This window comes from Podarcis pityusensis (assembly GCF_964106645.2).
Source record: "Podarcis pityusensis genome assembly, chromosome: 2".
Lineage (NCBI taxonomy): Eukaryota > Metazoa > Chordata > Lepidosauria > Squamata > Lacertidae > Podarcis > Podarcis pityusensis.
In genome coordinates this window covers 39531818-39547819 of record NC_138029.1, presented here as the reverse complement: position 1 = coordinate 39547819, position 16002 = coordinate 39531818, and the positions used below count along the sequence as shown (strand labels likewise).

Below are 16002 nucleotides of genomic sequence, written 5' to 3'. Positions count from 1 at the left end.
AAAATTAAGGGCAGGGTTCAGTAATATCATAAGGGTGCAGGAAGAGAGGCAAGTAGTCATTTAGCTGATGAGAGTACATGACTGCAGGGAGGGGGAAATAAGTTCAACTTATGTGAAACCTCATTAAGCATAAACTTCACAGCTGCCTTCTTTTAGCCCTTCAAAACTATTATCTCTCAAGCTAGGATCAATTCACACCTTTCTTGAACTCTACCGCCTCCCATTAGTCAGTAAGGAAGGCAAATGCAGCAATACTACACATGATCCCTGGAAGCAAGTTCCACTGAACTCAGTGGGATTTGTACCTGAAATGCATAAGAATGTGTTGAAAATGTGGTGTAAAAAAAAGAAGAATTTTCACTAGAATTTAACTGATGGGTCCTAGCTAACAAACATGAGACAGCCTTTGTGTACCACAGTAAACCACGAACCAAGGCTTACCTCCCATGAGCCGAGGTGATCACACTTGCTTTATTCCTCCTGCTCACATTTGGGGGGGAAAAACCACCATCCCTGGCTTAGCATTACATTGGAACTGAAGCTTGTTCTTGGCTTATCATTATGGTTTGTCTGGAGTAGAATAAACCATGGTCCCTGGCTCAGATGCAACACTAAACAATGGAGTGTGGTTCATTTCTCCCTAGTTTAAGTGGGGAAGAACTAAGTGAGTGCAAAAGGGCTTATAAATTTATAGCTGAATCTACAGAAATAATCAGCAGGTGGTTTGCTAGAATATGGGCAATCATATGCTAAAGTTACTATCTTATACCTCAAGTCCCAATAAATTAAGTGGGACTTAATACTGCACAGAAGCAGGAATGCACTGCAACAGATTTTGTTGCAATGTAGTCTCTAGAAATAATTTAAGATTCCAAAATATCCAACTTTAAAATATCTCAGAAAGCAAAAAGAAAAACATAATTGAGAGCAAAATATCCAATAGTCAGTTGCAATGCCAAATGCGCCACCTATCAGCTGCTGCGGAGAATTGCAGCAGCTGTTGCAGCCAAAGTAGAGTTACACGTGCAAGGTCACCCAAAAAAACAGATGTCTGCATTCTACACATTTTGAATTGAAAGACAGCCAACATTACTTTGCAGAACCGAAAATTTCCACTCAAAAAGACAAAAAAAACCCCAAAAAGAATGCCTGAAGCACAAGTAGGAGCTGGACTCAAAAGTTGTGTGTGTTGTGACTTTGAAATGCAGGTTATTAAGTGGTGCTTCAGTAGCCACAAAGCATTTGTATCGTGTCTCCTCAGAATCAAAGGATAGCAACTGACCTAATATGATGTGAAATTTCAGCTCTGAAGACCACAACCAGCCCAACCCAGGTGCCTGAAAAACTGCCCAGTCATGAATTTGTCTGAAAACTGGTGGCGGTACCCAACAGCGCCCTGGCCTTTCCCTGTTTGATACAAAAGGTATCTGTGCCCCCTAGGATGCTGTTAATAACTCAGTGCATATTCTTTAGGCCATTCCATGCATTCTTTATTCAATGCAGTTTTGAGGATGGAGGGAATAAAACACATGAAGATACAAACGTTTGAAAGAAATGGGTTTTTTTTACATGTTAGTGCAAAAGTGGTGGGTCAGAACTCAGTACTGGGCCATGGCCTGCTCTATGGTGGGTCACAACAGCAGCACTACCACCATACAAATATCTGGCTGAAAACCTAAGTAGTAGGTCCCTAAGGCCTGTTTGGGCTAAAGGCACAGAGGCACCGCTAAATTACACCACATGGCAAGATGTGTCATATCAACTGTACATCTTCACTGAGATTGAGGAGATTATAAGATGTGATAAGGCAGGCCTTGCCCCAGGAGAAGAACCACTCCTTTGCAACAAAAGAGTAATTAGGTCAAGGAATAGGAGGAACAGAAGCAGAACAATAGGAGTGGAATGAGGAAGGAAGTCTTTGTCCAGCAACAATTGGCTGAATCACTTGCCACTGAACCACTGTACATGCAGGACAACAGGCTCATGTGATTCCCCCAATGAGGTACATGCACTTTCCTACTGGGAAGTCTATCATGTGCAAAGTAGCTCCAAGTTTACAATTCATGACCTCTCTTTTCAGTCATTTATGTTATCATTTTGATTTGGGGCCTGTCTCACAATTCATACCTGTACGCAAGGTGTGGGGTAGAGAGAAAGCAATAATATTTTTTTAAAAAAAAGAGCAGGGGTTTGTGACTTGGTACCTTGAGGTAAATATATATATATATATATATATATATATATATATATATATACACACACACACACACACACACACACACACACACACAGAATACAGGTTGTTCATTTCAGGAGCAACAAGCAAAGTTGCATAACACTGACCTGTTAGAAAGGTAAGAAATATCTGTTTATTTCTTAACATTTTTCTTCCTAGAAGGAGCTCCTCTTCACCATAACCATTTCTGAAGAGTACAACTTTCTTTCTAGCTACTTTGTGTAACCAGACAACTGATGGACTGTAGACCCCCCCAGTGTACTATTTTCACATTCACTTTGGCAGACACTGAGCATTCAAAACCAGGACAGTGCAACTGCAATGGATCGTCTCGCAACTTACCAGAAACCATGTGCAAATCGGATGCCGTCCCCTTGTTTATCAGTTCATACTGGAAGCCTGTGATCTTCCTGCTAATGTCCTGCTGAGGGGTGGCCTCGACAAAGAGTCCGCCTTGTTCAAAGCTGAAGCAATGCACTCGGGCGGGGCTGTGATCCCCATCTTGGACCAGCAGTTTCAGTTCTCCAGTTTTTTCCAAATAAATATTTGCTCCTGCGGAGTCCTTGAAGGGCTTTATGCAGACAGTCCAATGCTTGGAAGAGGAAGATACAATACTGGGTCGCAGGTTCACTATCAGCGCTCCTGTGGGATACATCCAGTCTATGGATCCTTCGGCGCAGCGGAGGTAGACCTGTTCAACATCTTTTTTGTGAGACTCGTGTGTTAGTCCACTGGGGGAGGAAAGGAAAGATGGATAGTTTACTGTAAGAGCGCCTCCATTTATTTCAAGAGAATACTGTATATGCTCAGATAAATAAGTTGTGGGGATTTAAATAGCGGCTGCGGAACACGGCAAGGCCATGAATTTTGAAAAGGCTTTCAGGTATGAATTCAACTCTGGTGCTTATCTGAAAAAGTTGCAACAAGGGTAGCCAACATGATACCCTTCAGATGTCACAGACTACAACTCCCATCATCCCTGAACACTGACCATGCTTGGCTGGGGCTGATGGGAATTGGGAGTCTAACAACATATATAGGACACCACACATTGGCTACCCTTTGGTTGCAATAATAATTTCCATTATCTGGGGCCATGCAACATCTTTGGGAGGTTCAAATTACTAACATTTATAATAGACGTTGAGTGACAAGGCAACTCGCTCACAAAAGCTGTGGATAACAGGTAACAATGAGGTTTGTTCAGTCCTCCACCGCATTCACACCAGCCACCCAAATCTCCCCATGTTTATGTAAATCAGCCTTCCCCAAATTTTGGTTCCCACCAGATGTTATTGAACTCCAAACCCCATCATCTCTGACCATTGGCCATGCTGGCTGGAGCTCGTAGGAGCTGGAGTGTAGCAACTTGTGAAAGCAGATGAAACAATTGAGAGACTATAAGTGATGTTAAACCCCAGGAGTCAAATGACTTTGCTGCTATGCAAGAGCGGGGGGGAGGGGGGGAGAAGAGGATACATATTTAAGCTCAACCGGCGTTTAAAATTAGTTGTGGGAGATATTACTGGGAAGGAGGAGAGGGAATAGGAAGCAGCACACAGCCCAACATATGGTTTCCATTTAAGAGCGAAGTGGCTGACATTATTGGGAATGTCAGTATAACATTCTGTTCAGAGGTTACATGAGGAAGCTCCAAAAAAGTCAAATTCTAATCATCATCATCATAATACTGTCTACAAACACATGCTGAATAATCCTGAAAGCCACATCAAGAGCATAGATGCTTGTGGGAGAAGGAGCTGGTTCTTGACCTCTGTGCTTTTGCCCGCCAACACAAAGAAACACTTGATATATTTGAGATCTGCATCACTCAGCTGGGACATGAGATGCAAAGAGTGTTCTTTGCCACAGTGTGGTCTGGTGGTGGGCAGATTGTTACACTGAGCTAGATTCAAACCCCTCTTCTCAAAAGGAGGAACTGACTGATTTTGACCAGTTGTGCCCTTATCACCCACATTTACAAAAATGAAGTCACAGTCTCACTCATAGGGATGTTGTGTGGCTACAGTCATGCCAGGGGAGCCACTGGCTACAGTGTTCGGTTCAAATATCCAACATACATGAAAGTCCCACTCCTTTAACCCAAGCACATCTGGCATTCTCAAGGGCAAAGCAGTTGACAGCATGCTAACTGGGCTCTGCAACCCATCAAACCTCAGATAATCTACATTTTAGTAATGACTTTACTGTGGTTGCATCAAGCAAAGAAGTTGCTGTATTTCCCCCTAAAAGCAGTTTGCGTTATCAACATCAAATGAGCAAAATACTATTCCTGCTCCAAAATGTGATCATTCTTCAGCGGGGGTAAAGTTATCTAGAAAGGAAGATATAAGTCATCGGAGAAGAAAATGGGAGTTTCGCTTTGAAGTTTCCACAGTACGCAAGCTTGACATTGGGACAATGGATTTATGCATGAGATGTCTGCAAGCTTTCCTTGCTACTGAAAGTTGAAAGTGGGTGCACTGTAGAAGTTTTCACTGGGGCCAATTATATCTCACAAGCCGCAAATGGGGTAAGGCAAAATGGGGAAGAACAAGCAGTTAGGGGTAACGTGCCAAGTTCCTAATGGAATGTAGAACACTGAATGCAATTTCAAGAAACACATAGATTTCCTTGGCTAAAGACTCATGACCTAGTTAAAGCTGCCACTCACTAGAGTTGGTCAGGATGAAAGTACATCTTTTGCATGGGGTGGTCAGAAGATTCATTACCAAAAGGTATGAAACATGAAATTAAATATCTAATATGTAAGAGGCCTGACAGGACAACAATGCATTTATTTTAACTTCTATTGTTTTCTGGCCAAATAAAAATGGAAACAGAGATCTTGGGGTAGAGAGAAATAAAGTAAAAAAGTAGGTCTGGCATTTTTGATTTAAACATCTTAGGACTTTTGTGATCTTTAACTATGGAGATTGGCCACCACAGTATAGGTACTGATGCACTACATCTCTTCACAAATTGTTGGCAGTACCTGTAACCTCATCTGCTGCCACAGGGCAATCTATTCCCAGTGCCTGGGGTGACACAAAAAGAGACCTATTTCTTCCAATGTAATCAGACTGAATGCAGACGGGAGATTATATGGGGAAAGCCCTAACATTCTGCGATAACAAACGTCTTATGAGGGCAGACTACAAGATACAGATGGGAAGTAGACTACTAGGGCTGGTCACAGCCTTCCTGGTTGAAGGAATTTCCCCAATTCCCCCAGGAATCAATTGCCTCAAGCTGCTTCTTTTAAAAAAAAAAAATATGCTTGCTTACAAAATCCACCAATTAAGAATTGGTGCAGTGTATTGATTATATTACCATACTGTATAGCTGAATCAAGGACCTCACGGCACAAGAGCATTTTAAAGGGCAATCCTAACTTGGACTAGACAGGAGTGAGAAGCTGGACATGCAGCTAGGCATCCCAAGACCTTTGGCTCACACTCAGCCAGGATGGCCACTGAATGGCTCTTCCTTTTCTTTGTGCTATGCCAGCTCCAGACTGGCGCAATGGAGGGGCCTAGGAATGGAACTCCTCAGAGGGATCTCTAGGGCAGGGGTCAGCAACCTTTTTCAGCCGTGGGCCGGTCCACCGTCCCTCAGACCATGTGGTGGGCTGGACTATATTTTGAAGGGGGGGAAATGAACGAATTCCTATGCCCCACAAATAACCCAGAGATGCATTTTAAATAAAAGGACACATTCTACTCATGTAAAAACACGCTGATTTCCAGACCGTCCGGGGGCTGGATTTAGAAGGCAATTGGGCCGAATCCAGCCCCCGGGCCTTAGGTTGCCTACCCCTGCTCTAGGGAGTGCTGGATGCAAAGCCACTTGGTGCCGTTCCCTGAAAACAGCCTACCACACCAACAACCCTTTCCAGTGTCAGATAACCACATTGGGCAGGGAAGGATTGCATTATTAAGTCTCACAACAACCCTGTGAGGTAGAAGCTGGTTAAGCTGAAAATGTAAAACCTTGCCTGTGGCCTATCCAGCGAACGTCAAAGCGCAGCAGGATTCTGAGCCTGGTATTCCAACTTCCAAACTCATCCCTCTAGTTGAACCATGATGCCAAAGCAGCTATCCATTAAATAGTAACCATTGACTACGGCAGCTGTTGTGGTGCCTGCCAGATGTTGCTGGACTGCAACTCCCATCATCCCTTACCACTGGCCATGTAGGCTGAGGCTGCTGGGAACTGGAGTCCCAAAAAGCATTTGATGGACAGCACACCAGCCATTCCTGTAAACAGAGAGGTGCATAGGCTGCAGCATCAGTCCTTGTCCATTCCAGAAGGCCAAAAGCTCAATTTGTTACCCACGTGATATTCTTAGATCTATATAAGCACATAGGAAGAGGATCAGACCATAGGCCTGCCTAGTCCTGTACCCTGACTCTCAAAAATGGGCAGCCACATGCCTCTGGGAAGCCCTTAAGCAGAATACACGGGGGCAACAGACCTCTCATTGCTGGTACCCAGACTGTGATCTGGGATGTGGCATATATGCATCAAAACTAGCAGCCATTAAAGGCCCACCCTTCCAAGAAAAAACTGCCTTAAATCAAGTCAGGCTATTAGTGTATTCACACTGACTGGGAAACAAGTCTGCAGGGTTTCACACAGGTGTCTTTCCCACTGCTACCTGGAGATGCCAGGGATTGAATTTGAGATCCTTTGCATGCAAGACAAGTGCTCTAGCCCTGAGCTACAGCCCTCCCCACACTACTCTACAGCCTAGGCAGAAAGGCTCAGACCAGAGGCACCTGTTTTGGTCAGTTCCACCTATTTTTCAGACGTCAGATGTTCTCTGCTTGTGCAACCACAATAATGTGTCATTCCACGAAACTAAAATACATAATGACAGATGGGGGGGGTGAGGAGGGGGGAAAAGGAGAATGGCTGGGTCAGCCTCACAACAGGAAAGTGAGTCATGTTGGCTACACACATTCCCTGTGGCTGGCATTCAGAACATTGACGAGCTTAGAAGAGAGACTTCATTCATCAGCATAGCAATATATTAACGAGCTGGTAGCTGAAAGACCAAGTAGAAATCAGGAAGTCCTTGGGCTTAAATGTTTTGCCTCTATGAGGCAATTTTAAGCATGCCACTCTCTGGGACCCCAATCTAGGTTGGAAACACTAGTATCCCACCTTACAGGTTGGTTGTTAGGGCTGGGTTTAGGGACCTGCGATCGAAGCGAATCCCGAGGGCTCTTAAAACTTATTTTTGTAGTAAACCACACTGATGCTGATAGAAAATGCTTCTGTTTCAGGCAGATGTATTTAGGATCACAATCTGAGAATTAGTGGGTTTTGCTCAAAAAGCTACCTATTTCAGCAAACCACATTGTCAGGAAATGTGGCTGTGAAACTGTTAAAATTATGCCCCGAGTCAATTGGCCATTACAATTACCCGATTCCCCTCCCCCCCCAGCAAGTGGCCCATGTCACTATTTTCAGCTATTATCTTTCTAGATAATGCAAAAAATATAGAAAAATGCCAATGTACATGTGACAATCCTTGACACTCAAGATAATTCATTACCATCTGGATTCCTGTCCCCAATAAAAGAAAACAGAGGTGCCTGGATTCTCCCTCACACCCCAAACAACAACAGGAATCAGCTGAAAAAAATGTAACGAAAACCTTATTTCCGCCTCTTTGATCTTTAGCTATTCCCCAAAATAGTCAAATTGTTACGCAAAGCCAACCAATTTATGTATTAGTTTTAAAGTCTTCCACCGGTAACCCCATTTGAGGGTTCTTTAAGTGTCCCGAAGAAACCAAATATAGATTACAAATGCACTCCATTTAGCCATGGTTTCATTTCTGAATGAAAATCTAGCCCTCAAAAGTCGTGATCTATAAAAGGTTTTTGAAAACCATAAAGACACATTAGAATGATTACAGCAGATTAAAGGGGGGGGAGGAGCTTTTGGAGCCAAGCAGTTTTAAAAGATTTCACAACCAGAAAGATTAGCATAGCTGTGGCAGACATGGAACACTGGGTAAGAATCTGCCATCAGCGATGCTGATTTAAATCTGAAGGAACAGGAGTGACGTGATGCCACAGCTGTAACAGAGACCAGACCAGTATCTTTTCAGAGATCAGTATTGTTCAGCAACAGGTGAACTCCAGAGGAAGTTCGGGCAAATGTTAAAAACACCCACAAGTACGCACCACTTTTACGATTTCCAAGGGAGAGCTAACTCCACCCAGGAAAAAAAAAGCAGGCCTCTAAATTAGGATTTCGCCCCCTCCATAAAAAAGTAAAAAAAAAAAAAAATCTTAAGGTAAGTAACCCAATATGGCAAAGAAGCAAACAACAACAGCCCTGAATTAATCAAGTGTGTTCGAATTTGTGGGAGTGTGGGGGAGAGACCTGTCCTACTAATCAGGTGCGTTCCAAAGCGGGGGCGGGAATGTTAAGACAGCGAAATCCCACCGAGGGGATTTAAACAAAACCGAAGCAAGCAAGCTCTCTCTCTCTCTCTCTCTCCGCGTTGCAGCTTCGCCAAGCGCGAACAATCCGCACCAACCCTGTCAACTCGCCTCCTAAAAGGGACGACTTACAAGCCTATTGTGTTACAGCGAAGTGAACGCTTGAATGCAGAAGGTCAGCGGCGAGGAGGTGCAGAGTGTGTTATTCGGGTGTTGGGTTGCACAGATGTGGCCGGTGTCGCTGCGTGGTCAGTCCAGAGAAACGCTCTACCTTTGTCTGCGAAAAGCCAAGCGGCCCTCCCGCTCCCCCCCCCCCCACTCCCGCCTTTGCCCGTTGCTTTGGCAATACTCATCCTGAACACTCCTGGAATGTTAATCAAAGTGCCCCCCTCTCCTCCTCCTTCCCTCCCCCCCCCCTTCCCGCTTCCAATAAATCAGAGCAAACAGCAGAAGAGGAGGAGGAGAGGTTGCTTTTATCCCTTCGCAACAATCAAATCCATGTGTCCGTGAGCCGCTGGAGCAAGTGAGCCCAGCGCGGGACGAAGCGCCTCTTCAATTCTTCTCCCCCCCCCCCCCCAGCCAGTTACTCCAACCCGGAGCGAAACTTTACTTAACAAAACCCGGAGAATAACTAAGGGACCCCCCCTCCCCTCTCCCTGCATTCATAAGGGCAGAAGTTGCAAGAGGAAGCAAGCATTCGCTCCGCGGTGAAGCCGGATCCAAGCCCCGGTTCTCTCAAAGAGCAAAAGGGAAGAAATGGTCGTAAAAACAGAGGCGGGGGGGAGGGGGTGCGGTGAGGAAGAGCTCCAAAAGCAGAGCCCATGAAAGTGGCCAGAGAGAAATGGAAGGACAGCATCTGCCCGCCCTTTCTGCGCCCCTAGAAGAAGCGCCTCTCGGAGGGTGCGCGCTCGGTTTAAAGGGAGCGTCGACCCCCTCGGAGGTGGCACGGAGGACTGCCCACCGAGAGAGTAAAGAAGATTGGCTTGGGCGGAAAGAAGAGAGGGAGGAGGGCGCATCCCAAGCCGTGCAAAAACCTTGCAGGGGCGCATCCAGGGAAGCAAAGGCTAGGTGCGGGGATATGCCCGGACAAAGACCCAGCAATTGGCAGCGCACATGGAGCGCCGGGCTGATCCGTGTTGCCACCGGGCGCCGAGGGTTCCCCGTCCGCCCCGCGAGCTCTTACCTCCCCTTCCAGCTGCACAGATCGCTCGAGTACTGCGCCGTGCAGCCCCTGTCCAGCGCCAGCAGCCCCAGCAGCAGCAGGAGCGGCGAGGGCGGCGGGAGCAGCAGCAGCCCAGGCGCCGGGGCTCTCCGCATGGTCCCCGCCGGGCTGCTCGGGAACAGTTCCACCAGACCAGGCGAGAGGAGAGCGCCCGCGGCCAGCGCTACATGGCGAGCGGCGAAGGCGGTCCGGATCGAGCCCTTAGCACGAGCTGCCCATCCCCTCCGTCCGGCCACTCACTCGGCGCAGCAGCCTACTAGAGCTCTCTCCAAGCCGGCGCTCGCTCTGGCTTCGCACGGGGCGGGGAGCCGGGCCAAGTCAAGAAACCACCCACTCGAGCGTCAGCTGAGAAAACCCGCACCGGAGTGTGCGCGGAGCGGACTCGGCTCCTCCCTGCACTGCCGAGCTGCTCTTGGAAGCACTTAGGAGAGACGGGTGTACTTTTTGTGTCAAGGGATTTCTTTGGAGCACGTCAGAGGCTCGGATACGTAGAAGCCAACTCCTAGGGGCCGAGGGACTCCCCCTAAAATATTTGAGGAGGCTGCCCCGCTCCAGGTGAATGGGCATTGCCAACCAAATAGTGATCGATTATGCAAGGCAGGGCTTACTTGCCCACCCCCAATATTTTATCTTGATTATGGTCTGGGTAAAAGGTAAAGGGACCCCTGACCATTAGGTCCAGTCGTAGCCGACTCTGGGGTTGCAGCGCTCATCTCGCTTTATTGGCCGAGGGAGCCAGCGTACAGCTTCCGGGTCATGTGGCCAGCATGACTAAGCCTCTTCTGGCGAACCAGAGCAGCACACGGAAACGCCGTTTACCTTCCCGCCGGAGCGGTACCTATTTATCTACTTGCACCTTGACGTGCTTTCAAACTGCTAGGTTGGCAGGAGCAGGGACCGAGCAACGAGATGCATTGGACTGCAACTCCACCAGCCCTAGGTAGCATCTGGAAGGCACCAGGCTGGCAAAGATTGCTACACACTCATTTTGGAGTTGGCCCCCATCTAGCTTAATGAATTTACCTCCGTATAGTTAAAGCTATGGTTTTCCCAGTAGTGATGTATGGAAGTGAGAGCTGGACCATAAAGAAGGCTGATTGCAGAAGAATTGATGTTTTTGAATTATGGTGGTGGAGGAGACTCTTGAGAGTCCCATGGACTGCAAGAAGATCAAACCTATCCATTCTTAAGGAAATAAGCCCTGAGTGCTCACTGGAAAGACAGATCCTGAAGCTGAGGCTCCAATACTTTGGCCACCTCATGAGAAGAGAAGACTCCCTGAAAAAGACCCTGATGTTGGGAAAGATTGAGGGCACAAGGAGAAGGGGACAACAGAGGACGAGATGGTTGGACAGTGTTCTCGAAGCTACCAACATGAGTTTGACCAAACTGCGGGAGGCAGTGGAAGACAGGAGTGCCTGGCGTGCTCTGGTCCATGGGGTCACGAAGAGTCGGACACGACTAAACGACTAAACAGCAACAAAAACATACATAGGGTTTCACTGCACATTAAGGGCAAGTAGAATGCTTAGTTGTATACTGTATAGCATGAACGTTGACTACATTTGAGCTGCAATCCTGAATCCGCTTACTCGGGAGACCCATTGCAATCAATGGGACTTACTTCTGAGTAGATATGCATGTGATTGTGATGTTGAGCCTTCTCTTTAATTATATATTGGAGGGGCTTTCTGTGCAGCCCCCAAAATGTAAGACCCTGCTGCATTGGCCACTGGCCCAACTAGTCTAGAATTGCGTCCTCATCCTGGCCAACCAGATGCTGATAGGAAGCATGCAAGCAGGACCTGAGCACAACAGTCCCAGAAAACTAGTTAGAGAGAGGGGGATGCTTCAGACTATGTTTATTATTTAGGACTACCTAAACCTCTGGTTCAATGTAATAAATAACCACTAATATGTTATTTAAAATTTAGTCCCTCTTCTATCCCCTAGCCTCCCTAAAGGCCACTAGCCTGTCCCAACCTAGGTTTGTTTGAAGTACTGTATTAAAAAGTGAGTTGGAGTCCTGGCACGCGATTTTTGTGGTCATTGAGTATGAGTTTTTGTAGCAAAGACAGCATCCTTCTAAAAGGAGACAGTGACACAATCTACAGACTGCTTCACCTAATAATTGGACCTGTAGCATGGTACATAGCTGCTGTGTCTCTGTTGGTATGGCTTACCTGAGTAAATGTGTGTCTTATGTGGCAGTCCACAGGAGCATATTTTAACAAATAAAGAGCATGTGAAGCTGCCTTATACTGAACCAGTCCGTTGATCCATCTAGATACATAAGTTTATATTCTGATGGGCAATGGGTCTCCCAGTCCTCGGATCTTTCCCAGCCCCAATACCTGAGATCTCTGGACCTGGAGCTAGAAGGCATACATCTAGCTCATCATTGTGCATGCAAGCTGGCAGAGACCCACCAGGGTTTGAGAGAGAAATCTTTCCCAGCCCTGCCTCAAACTGCAAGGGATTGGGACCTTTTGCATGCAACACATGTGCCCTAAAACTGAGCTACTGTTGTGGGCGGGTCAGATTTACGCAGCCTCAGCAATGAGCTCACTTGCAGGTTTGGCTGCACCTTCGAGGAGCATAAACAGTTCCTGATCATAACAAAAAAAGGCTGTGTAGCACAAGGAGGAAGGGTGCTTACTGGTTATTAAACACATTTCCAGGTGCACCAATAGGGCGCCCGCATGGATACTGATGGAAGCATTCCTGCCTCATTGCAACATAAATATTTATTAGTATATGCAAACCGGCACGGCATTGGAAGAGTGGTGAAGAGTGAACAGGTATGGTCAGGTACCAACATAATGCTTTCAGGTGGTGTGGCAGTACTACCATAAGCGTTTATTAAAACAAAAAGCAGCATTTGAACCGTATTTTCGGATTGGTGTAAAGCACGGGCCGTAAAACATTTTCAGGCTAAGTCTGAGGGGCACATTCACTTTTGGTTAACTTTCCGGTGTGGTGAATGCATGCCACTGGTGGATGTGGCCAAAGCAAAAAGGGCAGGCCTCCCAGCATTCTCACAGACACTCATTCATATCCACACAGAAACATACACACGTTGCCTGTAAAGAGAGGTGATGATTGTGCTTAATTTCTTAAGAGTGAGATCATACATAGGAGTGCCATCATACATAGGAGTCCCTCTAGAGACCCTGGAAGCAAATATTGTCTCTTAATTTTTGGGTGGGAAACTACAACTAGTCACTGGGGAATCCTGTACATGCTCAGAAATACTCAAAAAAAATATTGGTGGGAGGCCAAAGGCTGTTCAGGTTATCTTATATTTTGTAAATGGGGTTTTTTTCTTTCAATATTTTGGGGGGTCCCAAGAGAGTGGGCCCTAAGCTATAGCTTGTTTAGCTTATACGTAAATCTGGCACTGTGCAGAATCAGCAATGGGTAGCCCCCAGGCAGAAAATACTTCCCAAACTATGTTTTAAATGTTAATATATGTGAATGTATTCTTGTTTGAGAGGAGGGTCAGTTCCAAGAATCTAAAAAATGTTGCCTTCAACCACATGCTCCCATGCTGTTGAACTGGTAGCTGGGAACTTGGAAACCACTACACAGCAGAGATTGTCATTGTCACCCTGTGTCCATTATCACACTGGGGAAAGTCAATTGTGTGAACCTGTTCTTGCACTGTAGTTCATCAGTGCTGGTATTCCTTTGCAAAGGGAACCCCCCCCCCCCCCGTGCACCATTTACAAGCCTGGCGGTACTGTAAATGCTTGAGAAATACACACTAGCAGATTTTGGTTTGGGGGTTATGTTCCCATAGTGCTTATGACGGAGGAGGTTTCAATCTTACAACTGTATTACCATCCATTTGTGGATTATTATTTTTGTCCATGTCAATTTTGTTTTGCAAATTAGGGTTTCTGTTTGTTTGAAAAAACGAATCAGTTGATTGCAAGGCTTCAGTGTGGTTTACAGTAATTACATCAAATGATGATGCAGTAGCCGAAACCTCTAATTACCGGGCTAAAACAACACCAAGAGGCATCATTCGGAGATGAAATATTGCAAAATTCTTTATTTTCTTGGGCATGTACTGTAATGAGAACTTACATTCTCAGAATCTTAATTTTTCTTAGAGGGATGTTTTATTCACCACAGGATTCTGTCTGTATGTACTGTACTACTTGGAGGAAGAGAGAACCCAAAGAAATGTGCAGGGCTTTCTTGTTCCTCCTTAGATTATCTCTGTAGTTCCTTACCAGCCTCTGCTTCACCACAGTATTATCAGACTCCACTTCGATGATAGATTGCTTATCACAAACATTGTTTCACGTATGATACAAACAGGTCCTGATCATCTAAAAGCTATGCAAAGGGGCTCCCAGAAAATGTCTACAGCTGACTGAATGATCCATTCCCTATTTCCAAGCGACTTATCTCTGCAACCAGTAATGAAATTAAAGTGAGTGGGGCCCCAATATATGTTTTATTGGATGTGCCACAAAGTTTCATAGAGTTACAGCCCTGCTAAGAAATCAACTTATCCTTCTCCAACCCATTTTTCTAAATAACCCTCTACTGCTGGAATTGAGAAATCCTGCCCTGGATTTTAATGCCTAGGCAAAACTGACTACTGAAAGACATGGGATTCGACCCACAAATACCATGGAGTTCCTCCAGATCTCCCCCCTACACTTTAAGTAGTATTTGTACTCTCCTACTAAGTGACTGAGGAAAAGGTCTTTCATTCTCCACCTCACTTTTTGAAAATTAATGCCATGAAGGAGCAAGAAAATGACCAAACCTGTGTTTGTATCTGAGTGCTCACATTCAATTTTTTAAGTATGTGAACCTGCATTTGAGAGACTTACAAGATATGCACACTCTCCCCCACTTCTGCTTTCATGTGCACTATTGTGGCTTCCCCACATGCAATTCCATAGCTTCAGATGGGATCTATCAACATATTTTACCTGCAAGAAGGAAAGAGAACCTCCATGCTCAGAGGCAATGATACCTCTGAATACTAAACACCGGGGGGGGGGGGGATAATGAAGGTTCCATGCAAGGTGAGAAAGACAGAAAGAGTAAAACAGGAGATACACACAAAGAACCCAACAGACTGCAAAATGAGAGACATGTTCTCTAAAGCGACAGATACTAGGATTGCACAAACACCAGCGGTCTGTCTGGTCCTCCCCATGGTGCCAGATAGACTGCTAGTGTCTGTTGCAATCTGCTTCAGCTGTTTCATAGTAATCAAAGAGAGAAGGAGTCCAGGGTTCTAAAATGCATTGAACTGTAATAAATTGATGTGTTTGGTGCTTTTGAGAACAAGTTTCTCTTTTTGCATTCTTTCTGTTACTTCCATGCAGTGCGTGCAGTCCTCCCAGAATCATGTGGTACTTATTGATATTTTCTTGTGAACATTTTGTATTGCTTTATTGCAAATCGCTTAAGAGGTTTTTCTGATTAAGCAGTACACAAATCCTGTCATTTTTTATTTTTTTAAATGTGACTGGCTGGAAATATTATTCTGGAATGGACAACATGATGATCCAGCAGGATTCTTCTTAGACATGCAATGGAGAAAGCAACGCACAGCAGCTTTGGCCATGGACTAGTATAATCAGTCAAGTCCTTTATCACCCATTGTTGTGATTTGTTGGGTCTTGAAGTTAGTTCATATGAACACTTTGCTCTGTGGTATGTTGGTTATTTTTTCTATTGTGAATTACCTTTTGCTTTCATTCGGCCTAGCATAAATTGTTGCATGTTGCAGTTGGGTGTGTGCTTTTGCAAACGTAGTGAATTGCATAACAGCAGTCCTAATGCGGGTGAACTGATCATGTGTTTCCCCCCCTTTGCTCACTGGTGTAATTCCATTCCTGTTTGAAAGTTTGATTGTTCATGGGGTATTAGGGTGGCTTGGGGGCAAATAGCAAATTCTGGTTTATATACACAATCTATGGGCAGGCTAGCATTTGCCAATTTAGTGCCATCCAGATGTTTTGGACTACAACTCCCATTGACCCCAACCAGTATGGTTGTGCTGCCTGGGGTTGATGGCAGTTGTAGTCCAAAAACATCTGGAGGACACC

General features: G+C 45.5%; 1 protein-coding gene across 1 annotated transcript in view; it reads right to left on the bottom strand.

The window, feature by feature from the left end:
* METRNL (meteorin like, glial cell differentiation regulator) overlaps window positions 1-10210 on the bottom strand; it is a 28311-nt gene extending 18101 nt beyond the window's left edge. The window contains exons 1-2 of the mRNA XM_080995556.1: window positions 9881-10210; window positions 2579-2967 (exon numbers count right to left, since the gene is read on the bottom strand). Coding sequence (XP_080851682.1) covers window positions 2579-2967; window positions 9881-10014 — 523 coding nt within the window. The 5' untranslated portion in view covers window positions 10015-10210. The remainder of the gene's footprint in view (window positions 1-2578; window positions 2968-9880) is intronic.
* Window positions 10211-16002: the final 5792 nt, after the last annotated feature.